The 17,066-nt window shown below is 34.4% G+C and overlaps 1 protein-coding gene across 1 annotated transcript; it reads right to left on the reverse strand.

Moving 5' to 3' along the window:
• Positions 1-976: 976 nt before the first annotated feature.
• On the reverse strand, positions 977-15,525 carry LOC125675257 (ectonucleotide pyrophosphatase/phosphodiesterase family member 5-like). The gene is made up of 4 exons (XM_048912784.2): positions 12,854-15,525; positions 9,762-9,947; positions 7,872-8,111; positions 977-3,503 (listed from the first exon to the last, which is right to left on the reverse strand). The coding sequence occupies exons 1-4, from the start codon at positions 13,713-13,715 to the stop codon at positions 3,307-3,309; spliced, it is 1,485 nt and encodes a 494-aa protein (XP_048768741.2). The 5' UTR covers positions 13,716-15,525; the 3' UTR covers positions 977-3,306.
• Positions 15,526-17,066: the final 1,541 nt, after the last annotated feature.

Below are 17,066 nucleotides of genomic sequence, written 5' to 3' on the forward strand. Positions count from 1 at the left end.
ACCACTGCCGACATGGAAATATACACACTGCAACACTCCAACTGAGACCTTCCATCAAGTCATGCTTCACTTTCACTGAGTCATGCTTCACTTCAGTTGAGTCATGCTGCATTTTCATTAAGTCATGCTTCACATCAATTTAGTCATGCTTCACTTTAGTCGAGTCATGCTTCAGTCGAGTTGTGCTTGACTTCAGTCAAGTCATGCTTAACTTTAGTTGAGTCATGCTTAACTTTAGTTGAGTCATGCTTCACTTTAGTCGAGTCATGCTTCACTTTAGGCGAGTCATGCTTAACTTCAGTTGAGTCATGCTTAACTTTAGTCGAGTCATGCTTCACTTCATTGAGTATGATTGCAGAGACAGATAAGACGCTGATACTAAGTGGACAAGTTTTATAAAACACAAATATGTATCATACCCTTCATGCCACAAAAGGTTATGATCAGTTCAAAGAAAAATTATAATGCAGGGTCTATTAGTTTATAATGCAGGGTCTATTACTTTATAATGCAGTTTATAATGCAGGGTCTATTACTTTATAATGCAGGGTCTATTAGTTTATAATGCAGGGTCTATTAGTTTATAATGCAGGGTCTATTAGTATATAATGCAGGGTCTATTACTTTATAATGCAGGGTCTATTAGTTTATAATGCAGGGTCTATTACTTTATAATGCAGGGGTCTATTACTTTATAATGCAGGGGTCTATTACTTTATAATGCAGGGTCCATTAGTTTGTAATGCAGGGTCCATTAGTTTATAATGCAGGGTCCATTACTTTATAATGCAGGGTCTATTAGTTTATAATGCAGGGTCTATTACTTTATAATGCAGAGATCTCGGAAAACTAAATGCCACCATGGATTACTCTTGTAAGAAGCGGCTTCACTTCCTTTTCTCCAAACACGCTTTTCCCGTAGAAATTTAGTTTCATGTGACAGAAGACCTCAAATAAAAAATTATTCCAACATCGGTGATATTTTAAAAAAATTTATTTCTATTATTTTTCCTTTTTTTTTAACAAATGTTTCAAATCTTATATTATATTGAATATTATATTATATTGAATATTATATCTTATATCATATTGAAGAAAAAAACACCAACCCCTGAACAAGGAAGGCAAATGTGTACATGAACAATAGTGTGCTGCATATGAGCTGACAATAAATAAACTAGATTTGTGCAAAAATAAAATATAGGCAAATTCATTTCAATATACCAGGTATTACAAATTAAAAAATAACAACAAAGCATTAAAATGACAACCTGAAAAATATTTCTGATCACCCGTCATTGTACATTGAGTGGATTTAATGCCTGAAAATCAACTCCACATTCTTCAGGACTAGTCACCCCACAATAGAGTAAAGAAAACGTACATTATATAGTACACAAGGCCTGTACAGTACTGGACAATGTCTCGTGTAATAAAACATACATCATGGTATAGTACATTATGCCTTTACAGTACTGAACAATGTTGCGTATAAATTTTCTTAGTTTGAACAAGGAATGATGCCTGTATGTGTGTTAATATTACGAACTTGGCATGGTTGTGAATCGGGTCCGAGATTCTTATTTCAATACACTAGAAATCCTCCGATTTCCACAATTAAAAAAAAAAGATCTTTGGTAAAACTCTAAAGGAATGCTCTATAAGGTTTAGGAATGTTCCCTACAATGTAAAACAAAAAACACCACTCCGTATGTACCCAACATTGGTCGTGGGTTTTTTTGGTGGTAAACTGACATTTTTTATCCTTACATGACTTTCACTCTCATCTGTCATACAGCTTTCGCTTTCCGTTCACCAAATATGAAGTCTGTCATGAGAACCGATAAAAGTTGTTGACAGAACAGGCAGACAAACCCTAAAAGATCCATCTGTAACATTAAGTTATAAAAATACACACCATCAACAGCCGGAATGTTGAATCCAGAGATAGGTCACTATTTCTCTACCTGCTTACTTTATACAGGTTATTTTTGGCCCCATATGTTTTTTTCCTTTGCCCCTCTTCACTTGCGAATGGTTCTCCCCCATTTTAAATTCACTCAAACAAACTCATGTTAAAACAGAGATTACACTCTTATAATTTGCCCAATTTTAAATTCCTCCACTGACAGAGGTGGAAATTGTTTTGATGTTTTTCGCCACACTCAATAATTTTTCAGTTATCTGGTGGCGCCCAGTTTTTGTTGGTGGAAGAGAGAATGCAGAAACAATGTACCTGGGAAGTGACCACCGACCGTCAGAAAGTAAACTGGGAAACTTTCTTACTTACCGGCGCAAGCGGAATTCAAACCCGCGCTGACCAGAGGTGAGAGGCCTTGTGATTTTGAGCGCGATGCTCTAACCACTCGGCCACGGAGACCCTCCGGGGGTGAAAATGAAATGCGGCAAACATATCACAATATATATACAGAACTAATTTAAGATCAACATGAGTATTACTTATGTTCCATACACAGTAACAAGGCACCAACAACAAAATCTAATCACCGATAAACATGGCACACCACATAATTATGCAAAATTCAATCAAAATGGATTGTAATATAGCTATAAAACCCTTAGAACAATATATTTCAAGCACTATTAAAGCTGAAAAACTGTACAATAGTAAAATAAATTCCTTAAATAGGAATGAAACATCTGAACTATCAGTGGCAATATTGAACTTTACAATCAAAGTACCGGGAGTGCAGAAAGGAGAGGATTTCTCTGTTTGGTATTCTGTGCATTTAAAGAAAACAAGACTGAAAAGACAATGTATTTTACATAGGAGTAAAAAATATTAATCATTGATATTTATGAAAGAAATCTATAAAGTTGTCTGTAGATTACTAATGACATTATCTAGAATTTATCATATCTACATGAATTTGAAGACTAGCGAATGATTGAAAATGAAATATTTATGCCTATCTTTATTGACAATGACATTCTCCAACATTGATGAGCAAGCTGAAGGTGTTAATCTGTGAAACTGATGAGCACGACCTCGCTGTAAACAAAGCCCACAAAACGTGGACATAAAGGGAGATAACTCTATATGCAATGTTACAGAGAAGTACAAAGAAGTGTACGAGTTGATAGCATTGGAGACATTTAATCCCTTATGATATGTATCCCTTTGTGATGGGACTATAAATTAAAACTAAAGTAGCCAAGTTGCTGGTCAACCAAATATACTACATGGAAATGAAACGTAATAGTACTATGTATCTTGTGTTTTGAAAAAAAATTTGTGGCGGTCCAGATCTTGTTTAAGCACCACATGAGAAGAGAAAGGGATTTTCAGAACTCGTTTTCCGTGTCGGAGCTGAGCAGTGGCAGGGTCGGGCCGTTGTTGACGAGACTTGTGGGCGTGTACGAGCCCCAGGACCTGTTGGGAGGCCTCTGTAGTTCACGATGTTTGTGAAATCTCTGTTGACGACAGGCACCTATGGTGAAAATTCCTCCAAACAATCCAACAATCACTAATAACACCAGATCTAGAAAAAAAAGAAATTAGTCATAATTATGGAGGGGATAAAATTTGAAGTTATACAGAAATGAAAGGTGAAAATAACGAACAGTGATCAATCTCATAACTCCTATAAGCAATACAAAATGGAGAGTTGGACAAAGACAGACTCCTGGATATACCAGAAGTGGGATTAGGTGCCTAGGAGGAGTGGGCATCCCCAGTTGACCGGTCACACCCACCATGAGCCCTATATCTTGATCAGGTAAATGGAGTACTCCGTAGTCAAAATCAGTGTGCCAAGAATAGTCTAACAATCTGTATGAAGCGCGTCAGACAGGATTTCACCCAATGATGGGTTTTATTTACCTGCTCATCCAAAAAGTTCTATTATCTAGTGACTTAATACTTGCACATCATTATAATGCTATCTAGTACTGAATACTTACACATCATTATAATGTTATCTAGTACTTAATACTTACACATCATTATAATGTTATCTAGTGACTTAATACTTACACATCATTATAATGTTATCTAGTACTTAATACTTACACATCATTATAATGTTATCTAGTGACTTAATACTTACACATCATTATAATGTTATCTAGTACTTAATACTTACACATCATTATAATGTTATCTAGTGACTTAATACTTACACATCATTATAATGTTATCTAGTGACTTAATACTTACACATCATTATAATGTTATCTAGTGACTTAATACTTACACATCATTATAATGTTATCTAGTACTTAATACTTACACATCATTATAATGTTATCTAGTACTTAATACTTACACATCATTATAATGTTATCTAGTGACTTAATACTTACACATCATTATAATGTTATCTAGTGACTTAATACTTACACATCATTATAATGTTATCTAGTGACTTAATACTTACACATCATTATAATGTTATCTAGTACTTAATACTTACACATCATTATAATGTTATCTAGTGACTTAATACTTACACATCATTATAATGTTATCTAGTGACTTAATACTTACACATCATTATAATGTTATCTAGTGACTTAATACTTACACATCATTATAATGTTATCTAGTGACTTAATACTTACACATCATTATAATGTTATCTAGTGACTTAATACTTACACATCATTATAATGCTATCTAGTACTTAATACTTACACATCATTATAATGTTATCTAGTACTTAATACTTACACATCATTATAATGTTATTTAGTACTTAATACTTACACATCATTATAATGTTATCTAGTGACTTAATACTTACACATCATTATAATGTTATCTAGTTACTTAATACTTACACATCATTATAATGTTATCTAGTGACTTAATACTTACACATCATTATAATGTTATCTAGTACTTAATACTTACACATCATTATAATGTTATCTAGTGACTTAATATTTACACATCATTATAATGTTATCTAGTACTTAATACTTACACATCATTATAATGTTATCTAGTGACTTAATACTTACACATCATTATAATGTTATCTAGTACTTAATACTTACACATCATTATAATGTTATCTAGTGACTTAATACTTACACATCATTATAATGTTATCTAGTGACTTAATACTTACACATCATTATAATGTTATCTAGTGACTTAATATTTACACATCATTATAATGTTATCTAGTACTTAATACTTACACATCATTATAATGTTATCTAGTACTTAATACTTACACATCATTATAATGTTATCTAGTACTTAATACTTACACATCATTATAATGTTATCTAGTGACTTAATACTTACACATCATTATAATGTTATCTAGTGACTTAATACTTACACATCATTATAATGTTATCTAGTACTTAATACTTACACATCATTATAATGTTATCTAGTGACTTAATACTTACACATCATTATAATGTTATCTAGTGACTTAATACTTACACATCATTATAATGTTATCTAGTGACTTAATACTTACACATCATTATAATGTTATCTAGTGACTTAATACTTACACATCATTATAATGTTATCTAGTGACTTAATACTTACAGATCATTATAATGTTATCTAGTGACTTAATACTTACACATCATTATAATGTTATCTAGTGACTTAATACTTATACATCATTATAATGTTATCTAGTGACTTAATACTTACACATCATTATAATGTTATCTAGTGACTTAATACTTACACATCATTATAATGTTATCTAGTACTTAAAACTTACACATCATTATAATGTTATCTAGTGACTTAATACTTACACATCATTATAATGTTATCTAGTACTTAATACTTACACATCATTATAATGCTATCTAGTGACTTAATACTTACACATCATTATAATGTTATCTAGTGACTTAATACTTACACATCATTATAATGTTATCTAGTACTTAAAACTTACACATCATTATAATGTTATCTAGTGACTTAATACTTACACATCATTATAATGTTATCTAGTACTTAATACTTACACATCATTATAATGTTATCTAGTGACTTAATACTTACACATCATTATAATGTTATCTAGTGACTTAATACTTACACATCATTATAATGTTATCTAGTGACTTAATACTTACACATCATTATAATGTTATCTAGTGACTTAATACTTACACATCATTATAATGTTATCTAGTGACTTAATACTTACACATTATTATAATGTTTTCTAGTGACTTAATACTTACACATCATTATAATGTTATCTAGTGACTTAATACTTACACATCATTATAATGTTATCTAGTACTTAATACTTACACATCATTATAATGTTATCTAGTGACTTAATACTTACACATCATTATAATGTTATCTAGTGACTTAATACTTACACATCATTATAATGTTATCTAGTGACTTAATACTTACACATCATTATAATGTTATCTAGTACTTAATACTTACACATCATTATAATGTTATCTAGTGACTTAATACTTACACATCATTATAATGTTATCTAGTGACTTAATACTTATACATCATTATAATGTTATCTAGTGACTTAATACTTACACATCATTATAATGTTATCTAGTACTTAATACTTACACATCATTATAATGTTATCTAGTACTTAATACTTACACATCATTATAATGTTATCTAGTGACTTAATACTTACACATCATTATAATGTTATCTAGTGACTTAATACTTACACATCATTATAATGTTATCTAGTGACTTAATACTTACACATCATTATAATGTTATCTAGTGACTTAATACTTACACATCATTATAATGTTATCTAGTACTTAATACTTACACATCATTATAATGTTATCTAGTGACTTAATACTTACACATCATTATAATGTTATCTAGTGACTTAATACTTACACATCATTATAATGTTATCTAGTGACTTAATACTTACAGATCATTATAATGTTATCTAGTGACTTAATACTTACACATCATTATAATGTTATCTAGTACTTAATACTTACACATCATTATAATGTTATCTAGTGACTTAATATTTACACATCATTATAATGTTATCTAGTACTTAATATTTACACATCATTATAATGTTATCTAGTGACTTAATACTTACACATCATTATAATGTTATCTAGTGACTTAATACTTACACATCATTATAATGTTATCTAGTGACTTAATACTTACACATCATTATAATGTTATCTAGTGACTTAATACTTACACATCATTATAATGTTATCTAGTGACTTAATACTTACAGATCATTATAATGTTATCTAGTGACTTAATACTTACAGATCATTATAATGTTATCTAGTGACTTAATACTTACACATCATTATAATGTTATCTAGTGACTTAATACTTACAGATCATTATAATGTTATCTAGTGACTTAATACTTACACATCATTATAATGTTATCTAGTACTTAATACTTACACATCATTATAATGTTATCTAGTGACTTAATACTTACAGATCATTATAATGTTATCTAGTACTTAATACTTACACATCATTATAATGTTATCTAGTGACTTAATATTTACACATCATTATAATGTTATCTAGTACTTAAAACTTACACATCATTATAATGTTATCTAGTGACTTAATACTTACACATCATTATAATGTTATCTAGTACTTAATACTTACACATCATTATAATGTTATCTAGTGACTTAATACTTACACATCATTATAATGTTATCTAGTGACTTAATACTTACACATCATTATAATGTTATCTAGTACTTAATACTTACACATCATTATAATGTTATCTAGTGACTTAATACTTATATAATGTGATCTAGTGACTTAATACTTACAGATCATTATAATGTTATCTAGTACTTAATACTTATATAATGTTATCTAGTGACTTAATACTTACAGATCGCAAAGGTGTTGTCGGGGAGATCCTTTTCTGGCTGTCTCTTCTGTAGTAAACCCTGCACTATATCTAGTGAGCCATTATTTGGTGCTGGTTTGATGCCAAGAATCTGACAAATCAGGGGGTATATGTCTACATTATTGAAGGTCTCTACTTTGTAGTTAGACTTGAATGCTGGTCCCATGGCCATAAAGAACGGGTGCATCTCCGGGATACTGTTGTTGTAGCCGTGATTGCCCTCTGTCACAAAAGAAATATAATTTCACTAGTAATGCAAACTGTTTGTCCTGTACTGTGGGATAGGAGAAGATTGATGGCTGGACCCGGAATCGAACCTGGGACCCCTGCATTACTAGTCAGGTGCTCTAACCACTAAGCTACCCAGGTTCAAACACAGATGGCCAGTCCTCAAACAAGTTTTTCATTACGACTGCAAAACTAACTTGAAGTTCAAAGTTCTACAATTTCCATGAAAATCAAAATACAAGCAAGGTGCAAATCCTCAATTATTATTCTAATGTAACAGGAAGGGAGAATATGCAACATATCAGACCGGGATTCGAACGCAGACCCCATGAATCTCTAGTCAGGTGCTCTACCAATTGAGCTGTCTGGCCACAGGTGATCAAACCCGGCTGACCGCTACATTCCTCCCTCCTTAAATGTCTTCACACCTGAAGACATCAACCCAGGATCTTTATCCCCTGGCAGGCATCTTCACCTGTCAGTTGCAGGGGCTGGTCTACAGCACCAAGTGTAACAGGAAGAGAAAAATGCGACAGACCAGACTGGAATTCGAACCCGGGCCCCCTGAATCTCTAGTCAGGTAAACCCGGGCCCCCTGAATCTCTTGTCAGGTGAACCCGGGCCCCCTGAATCTCTTGTCAGGTGAACCCGGGCCCCCTGAATCTCTAGTCAGGTGAACCCGGGCCCCCTGAATCTCTAGTCAGGTGAACCCGGGCCCCCTGAATCTCTAGTCAGGTGCTCTACCAACTGAGCTATCTGACCACTGGCGATCGAACCCAGCTGACCGCTACACTAAAAATAAAAATCAATATATGCACCCAGGGGTGCATGAGCCAAGTTGCATGGGATACATTGTAAAGTCAGGAATGATGTAGCATATTTATAATTGTGAAAAACTAATTTCAGTTTTAAACTTTCCGAGTTACTGTCCAGAAACCATATTTGTCTGAAGTTTTCAATCTATTTTCGGTCACTGTGACCTTGAACTTTGACCTTTTTTCTCCAAAATCAATAGGGGCCTTGCTTAGCTGGTATCCAACAATATATCCAAGTTTCATTTGATTCAAATTAAAAATTTTCGAGTTATCCTCCGGAAACCAAAATTTTTTGGAATTTTAAATCTATTGTCAGTCACTGTGACCTTGACCTTTGACCTATTTTCTCCAAAATCAATAGGGGTCTTCCTTACCTGGTACATAACAATATCTCTAAGTATCATTTGATTCTGATTTAAACTTGCTGAGTTATCAGAAAACCAAATATTTCTGAAATTTTCATTCTATATTCGGTCACTGTGACCTGGACCTTTGACCCTTTTTCTCCAAGATCAATAGGGGTCTTCCTTACTTGATACACAACAATATAGGGGTCTTCCTTACCTGGTACCCAACAATATATCAAAGTTTAATTTGATTAGATTGTAAACTTGTCGAGTTATCATCCGGAAACCAATTGTTGACGCCCAACCGCCCGCCCGCCCACATCACCAAACCAATAGCCGAGTTCAACTTCGTTGCAACTCGGCTAAAAAGTACAGATAATTATACTGTAGTTGAATTCAAAATTAATCGATTTGATGATGACAAAAATCAGGAGAGAATTGACCCAGGAGGAGCACATGTAGAATATTTCCATTTTACTTACTCGTGTTGAATTTATCTGCCATGGCACGAGTTTCTACAATGGAGTATCCTCTCTCAGCTTCCAGTATGATAGATAAAATTCGACGATTTTTGGAATAATGGTACTGTGTTGGAATTTCGGATCTTTTGTAGACTTTCAGATGTGGAACATTCTGTAACTTGCTGATAATTATGTTCTGGGCTGTCACTGAAAGAGAACGGCACATATTACAAACATTCTGTAACGTGTTGATAATTCTGTTCTGGGCTGTCACTGAAAGAGAACGGCACATATTACAAACATTCTGTAACGTGCTGATAATTATGTTCTGGGCTGTCACTGAAAGAGAACGGCACATATTACAAAGTTTTAACAGAGTGCTGTAGGATATATCAAGAATATCTTAATTAAATGTCACAGACAAGCTCTAAAGGCAAACATTTCAAATGGCATTTGACTCTAACTAGCACTAAATCACATACTACAGATTCCTTATTTTACACGAGTACTAATTAATATCGCATATTGACTCGTTTAAATTACATGTACGCTTAAATCCTGTGAACATGAATTCGCGTTTCGCATGTTAGTCAAGAGTTCTTGCAGGTATTTTAGCAACAGAAAATTGTAGGCGAGCAATTTTATTTTGCGAGTGATTCCTCTTGCGAAATTATGCGATGATATATATTTAGGAATCTACAGTATTCATTTGTAGCAGGAAGGAATTGGCTGAGTTGAGGCTCAAACCCACGACCTTCCACAAACTGTGCATATGCTGTGATGACAATACACACTCATCATGAAGCTTGCAGCAGAACACCCATATACTGTGTAATTTTCATGTCATGAAAATTTCCCCGATTTTTTTTCTTCTTTAAAAAGTGGTTTTAAATGTTAGAACTTTTATTTTTTGAAGCAATTTCAATTAAAAAATGTAAAATTGATTTGAAGTATTAATAGAAATTTGGTGGTTTTTTAATTTTCCTTGCATAAATTTATATATATACTAAAGTTTTTACATAAGTGGAGCACAATGCAGAAATGCACATATGTGTGTATTTGGAATTTCTCTTTAGTCTTAACTAGCATAATTCTAACCCTGACAGATTCTCCACATTTCACACAAATATCATTTTACCATATATCAGCTAGGTACATGTTTAAAATCTTATAATATTTGAGTTAAGGAGGAATACTAGCTACAACCAGAATAATTTGATGTGGATGAAAAGTGGAGGATATGCACAACAATATATTGAAACCGAAAACTTTTAAATTTAACTTTATTTACCAGGGTTCAAAATTACCTATGTCCGTAAGTCCGAGACTAGTAAAAAACATGTCGGACTAGTAAACTCTCTATAGCACCAGTCCGTATGGACTAGTGAAAATTCGGTAATCAATCTTGAATTGGTTAAGATTTTAGCAAATTTGTCCGAGTTCCTTAGATGTTTGAAGTTATGGTCGATTACCTGCATGGTAAAGTGTTTGCATGACAATGATATGCTGATCTTCCAAACACATGGAGTGCGTTCAAGACCGCCGTTCTTCACACGAGTACAAATTCCTGTCGATTCCGAACACTGAGTATGCATCACGAGAACGGGTTCGAGGTGCAAGAACTCACACCACCTCTGTAAGTAGTAGGGTCGAAGAACACATTCGTGCGTACATGTTCTAGTCATTAGCGACTCTAACACAGGAGTTCATAAAATATAACACTATAGCTCATGACTTGGTCAATTGAGTGAATTCTATTGACAATATTGATAAAATTTTTAACACCTGTGACTTTAAGAACTGAGCAAGAGAACAATGGGAACGTCGATCTTGAACGCACTTAGATGTATGGGTGTTTATAAAAGGGGTTACATGATTAACTCGGAGGTTACTGTATGTGTCTGAAGATCTTGAATGCAAAATAAAGTATGGTGGTCTGAATTGTTTGCAAATGTGATGTGTTTGGTTTGATTAAAATAAATACTATTGAATAAAATGAAGATCATTTCATATGATATACTGGACGGACTAGTGAAATGCTTTGTGGACTAGTGAACATCAATAGTCACTAGTCCGTACGGAGTAGTGCTTGAAAAAGTTAATTTCGAACCCTGTTTACTATATTTAGGCAAAACATTCAGTTTTAGTAGAAAGTACAATCTAAACCCGCGATCTACAGTTTAGCCTTTCACATGTACTTTACCTACTGTGTTACTCAGCGAGACAATCAAATCTAAAAGGAATACACAGACATTGCTGATATTTATATTTTCATTTCTGTTTGAAAAGGAAGTCAGGTATTATGATGATGTAGTATACCTTCTAAATAAAAGTTTCTTCAAAGATAACAAACCCATGTATCGTTACAACAAGGTTTGTATGGCGAAAAAGCCCGTGGGGATCCGGGTTAGAATGGGTCCTCAGTACCCCTCCCCGGGATCCAGGTTAGAATAGGTCCTCAGTACCCCTCCCCCGGGATTCGGGTTAGAATATGTCCTCAATACCCCTCCCCCGGGATCCGGGTTGGAATAGTTCCTCAGTACCCCTCCCCCGGGATCCAGGTTAGAATAGGTCCTCAGTACCCCTCCCCCGGAATCCGGGTTAGAATAGGTCATCAGTACCCCTCCCCCAGGATCCGGGTTAGAATAGGTCCTCAGTACCCCTTGCTTGTCGTAAGGGATGACTAAATGGGGCAGTCCAAGAGTGAAATATTTTCTCGAGGGACATTAAATCAATCAATCTGCTGCTAAAAAAATGTTATATGAATTTGAGTGCAGATATGTTACGAATGTTAAAATTAAAACTATTCTCTGATTCTGAAGTTGGTTAATCTCATGTTTCTGTTTATAATTACCAGAAAACAAATTGAAAACACTACTTTATTTGAAAAATTTATGCGTCCGTTGGGATGCACATTTATTGAAAACATGTGTCCTGAGCAAATTTAACGTGACTGTAATTTACACAGGACGCACACCAATGAATCACTGCGACAAGAGCAAAAAAATATATATATATAAAAGTATCGATTAATCTGATGAATACAGCATTCCAATTCCCTCTGGACAGACGCAAAAACATGCCATCAAAGCAGAGATAAGTAATGTACATACCATTTCTTTGTAGAATATGAACTATTGGACTGTTCATGACTAACTTTTCATACAGGTCTCCCTTAATGTAATCCTCTAGAATAATCAATTTATTTTTTGGTGTGGACATCATACCATGATCACTGGTTAATATCAAATTCACTTTATCGAGTAACTTTTTTTCCTGTAAGCTGTGTAGAAGATACCCTGTTGCCTTATCTAAATATTCCAATGCAGCTGTCATGTTTTCACTGTCAGGGCCGAATTCATGGCCTTCGTGATCAGGATGCTCATAGTACAACAATCCTAAATTTATGGGATCTTTATCCAGAAACCATGATATTATGATGTCAATTCGTTCTTCTAACTTTATCGACGGATTGTATGGGAAATATTTCGTGGGTAGGTAGCCATGAACACTAGCCATTGACCCCGGCCAAAACATGGATCCGCTCCTACGCGGGGACGATGAGGTCGACTGTTTTTGATTCGTTACCCAGATGGGTTCACCACCGAACCATTTAGACTTGATAACGTCTTCTGATTTCTCCAAGGAGAAACTTTCATTAAACACCGGGTCATACATTTCATTGGCTATCAGTCCGTGGCTCTCCTCATACAATCCCGTGACAAGCGTGTAGTGATTGGGTAGTGTCTTTGTTATGTAAGCGTTCTTTAGTCCTTTTGTCGCGGATACTCCTTTGTTTATGATGCGGTCAAAGTTTACAGGATTAGAAATTTTGTTGAGGTAGTCCCATCGGAATCCGTCATAGGAGACTAACAGAACTTTCGGATGATCGCTACCATAGATTACCCCTACCAATATCAGAATGACAAAACACCGGCCTACTGTGTCCTTTACATTACTCCGTAATTTCAACATGACGTTCACTGAGATCAATGTCCACAATTTTATTCGACGTCAGTAAATACTTCTCAGTCTTTACTTCCCAACTAAAGTTAAACATACGGATACACGATGACAGCGATATCGGAAGTTAGAGAAGAAACATAACAGATAAAGATGGAAGAATTATTTCCGGAATATTGCGTTGCACAGTGTTCTACTTACTTCGCATGGGAGGATCCAGGATTTCAATGCGATGCAAGTTGTTTCGGCCTTTTTACAGTTCGGCCGTAGGTTCGTTCGGCCTCAAGTTTTTTCGGTCTATTGTCGTTTCGGCCTCAGATACCTAGTCGTTTCGGCCCAAGTTCGTAAGCGACAAAATACCGACAATGTGATGTTGTTTTTGTTAATATAGATATGTATCGAATTTATGCTATTGTTGTTTGTTGAATGGAAGCTGTTCGAGTGTAAGCTTTTGAGAGGTAGGCCTAGTGTTAGAAAAGATTATAAAATATATGCAAAATTGTTCAAATTTTCTTTTCCATATATGGTGCTAAGCAAATTGTGATACCATGATAATTGAGAATAGTTTTTGAAATCATCAAGGCAAACTTTTTAACCTCGAAATATAATGATTTCTTAACTTTGTGCCGTAAAATTTCAATTTAGCATTTGACATGTGATTTCACCGCAAAACTTATAGATATTAAAAATCACTTTGAAATCATGTGAAGAATCTACAAACAATTGTGTATTTTTTGTTAGTATATCTATAAAAATTAGCTGCAATTTAAGTGATACTAGTACTACACTAAGCTTATTCAAAAAGGCATTTTTCCAATGAAATATATTTAGTGAAAAAATAAACAATTATGACTCATGGCCAGGTACTGTATGCTGTAAACTGATATATTATTTGCGTAGTTAATGTATACATGTTAGGTTCAGTTAGTAATTTTACGGGTGAATACAATAATGTTGATAATAAAATCTACAGTAGAGACCACGAGTATTCCCCAACACACGGTGTAAAATGGTCCGTGGACACGGCGTGGCACGTACGGTGTATGTGTATTTCGAATACACAAGAAGACTGCCTTGTCTAAAAAGTTAGTCCCTGATACCCACCGTGAGATCAGTGACGGAATTTAAGGGGGGGGGGGAGCCCCCCCCCCCCCTAAAATTTTCAAATTTAAGGTAAATCTTGGTATCTTGTTTAGAAAAAATGTAATAAATTATTTTAAAAAAGCAATAATTTCTTTCTTTCCCGGAGAATTAAATGGCAAAATCTTTTGATTTCTTGAATTACTTTATTGGGAGAACTTAATTTTCCCCCAAAACCCTTAAAATTTGCGTCATTTTAACAATTTTACCTTATAAAAAATTATAGAAAATAGTTCAAATGACTATAAATAGGAGACATATTTCAAGCCCTATAAAATCTGTAAAATCCAGGAGCTTTCGGGGGCTTCGCCCCCTGGGCCCCCACCAGAGCTTCGCCCTCGACTCACTGGGAGCCTCAAGGCGGCCCCAGACCCCCTGCCTCATAAAGTGGCGCCCCCCGTAACCGTAATTCCTGGATCCACCCGTGGAGATCGTATAATCAAAGTACTGAAAAGCGCTAAGCTGACTTCATGAATTCTGTCTGTAATATTAATAAGCAGGAACAACAGTGTAAAAAAAAAAAAAAAGTTCATGCGTTAGTCTTTATTTTCGCTCAACTAAATAATACATTTCCTGTAAGGAAATAACAAATATGGATTGGAAACAATGTCCTGAAACTTTTCAACATGTTCAAATATAAACTTTATATGATGTTGTAAAAAAAAAAAGAATGGTCACCATAATAATTTTGGTCCCACCCGGAACTAAAACCCATCCTTGGATCATGAATTTACAATTTTGGTAAAGGACACCTGCTCTTTTTTTAAATATCTATAATCAGAATTTAGTATCAATAGCATTACCACTACTGTGGTGGTCTAGAGGTAGAGTGTTCGCGCCCTGTATGCGGACGGTCGGGGTTCGAATCCCGGCCACGACAGACCTCCTAGGTCGTTAAAACAGGTAGTGACAATTCCATCGCCAAACCCTCGGCATCAGGTGTGAATGTCACGAGTCCTCGGAGATGGCCTTAAAAACGGATGTCCCGTGTCACAGTAGGTGTGGCACGCTAATGATAAACGATAAATTCCACACTGAAGTGTTGTAAAATCTTATTTACAAGTTTAGATGAATATTAATGACTCAAGTATCATGGAAAATTATTTAACCATACTAAACTGACACGGAGAACTAAAAACTTGATTGTAATACACGAGGTCTGCGGGAAGCTGAGTTCACACTTTTACGCATGGAAATGTGTTGCAAAACTGTTGTACATGTACAGTGTATCTCCAATTCTTCGGTTTTGTAAATTAGTTATTGACCACACAATTAGCTGTGCGTCAATTTTCAATTCAAGGACATAGGATACCCAACATTTGCTGTGGAATTTTGTACTACTATTTGTAAGGGTTTAAAATATTCAATTCTCTCTCTCTCTCTCTCTCTCTCTCTCTCTCTCTCTCTCTCTCCTTTCTAGCCGACCAAACCTATTAAGTGAGGACGTCCTCACAATGTGTAGAAGATAATACACACATATATTATTCCAAAGGCAAAAAAGTACTATGTTAGGTATAGCTATAAAAGTTTATCTAATACTCTCTTTCGAATTATAAAAAAAAATTTGAGAGAGAATATTAGTAAGGACATGTCCTCACACCACTTGTCCTCACTAAGCTAATATTTTGTATCTACATCTTTCACATGCTGTAGGTCACAATTATGAGGATGTAATTGTGAGAACATTTTTTTTTTTTTTTTTTTTTTTGGTTCTCATGGTGCAATTCTGTCCTCACAACTTCTGCTCATTGGTTGAAATTTGTCCTCACTTACACCTTTTTTAAACTGCCTCTCTCTCTCTCTCTCTCTCTCTCGCGCGCGCGCGCGCGCCCTCGGCTCGCGATGTTTTAGATTCAGTAGTGCCTTCATTATTTTAATGCATCTAAATTAAAAATGATTCAATATAGAAATTAGAAAAATGTTAATGATCGATAACGTATATGAAACCATGGTCGCAAACCATGGGTTATTGTTTCATATTCTATTTCACAAACGTTTGTGAAATAGAATGAAACAATAAGCCGTGGTTTGCGATGATGTGAAAAAATTAAAATGCAAACTACCAAGTTAAGTTTTGTCTTAAAAAGAATATTGAGAGAGAGAGAGAGAGAGAGAGAGAGAGAGAGAGAGAGAGAGAGAGAGAGAGAGAGAGATGCCATTAAAATATTTGTGCCTTAAAAATAACTGCATCATATGGTACCGGTTTATAATTTAATCAGCATC

Source organism: Ostrea edulis, chromosome 3 (genome assembly GCF_947568905.1).
Source record: "Ostrea edulis chromosome 3, xbOstEdul1.1, whole genome shotgun sequence".
Lineage (NCBI taxonomy): Eukaryota > Metazoa > Mollusca > Bivalvia > Ostreida > Ostreidae > Ostrea > Ostrea edulis.

Coding starts and splice junctions, on each gene's coding strand:
- LOC125675257 (XM_048912784.2), bottom strand. CDS start 13,715: ATGTTGAAATTACGGAGTAATGTAAAGGACACAGTAGGCCGGTGTTTT. Junction 8,112..9,761: donor GGCAGATAAATTCAACACGA/GTAAGTAAAATG, acceptor CTTTTGTGACAG/AGGGCAATCACGGCTACAAC. Junction 3,504..7,871: donor CGACAACACCTTTGCGATCT/GTAAGTATTAAG, acceptor TTTTTTTTCTAG/ATCTGGTGTTATTAGTGATT.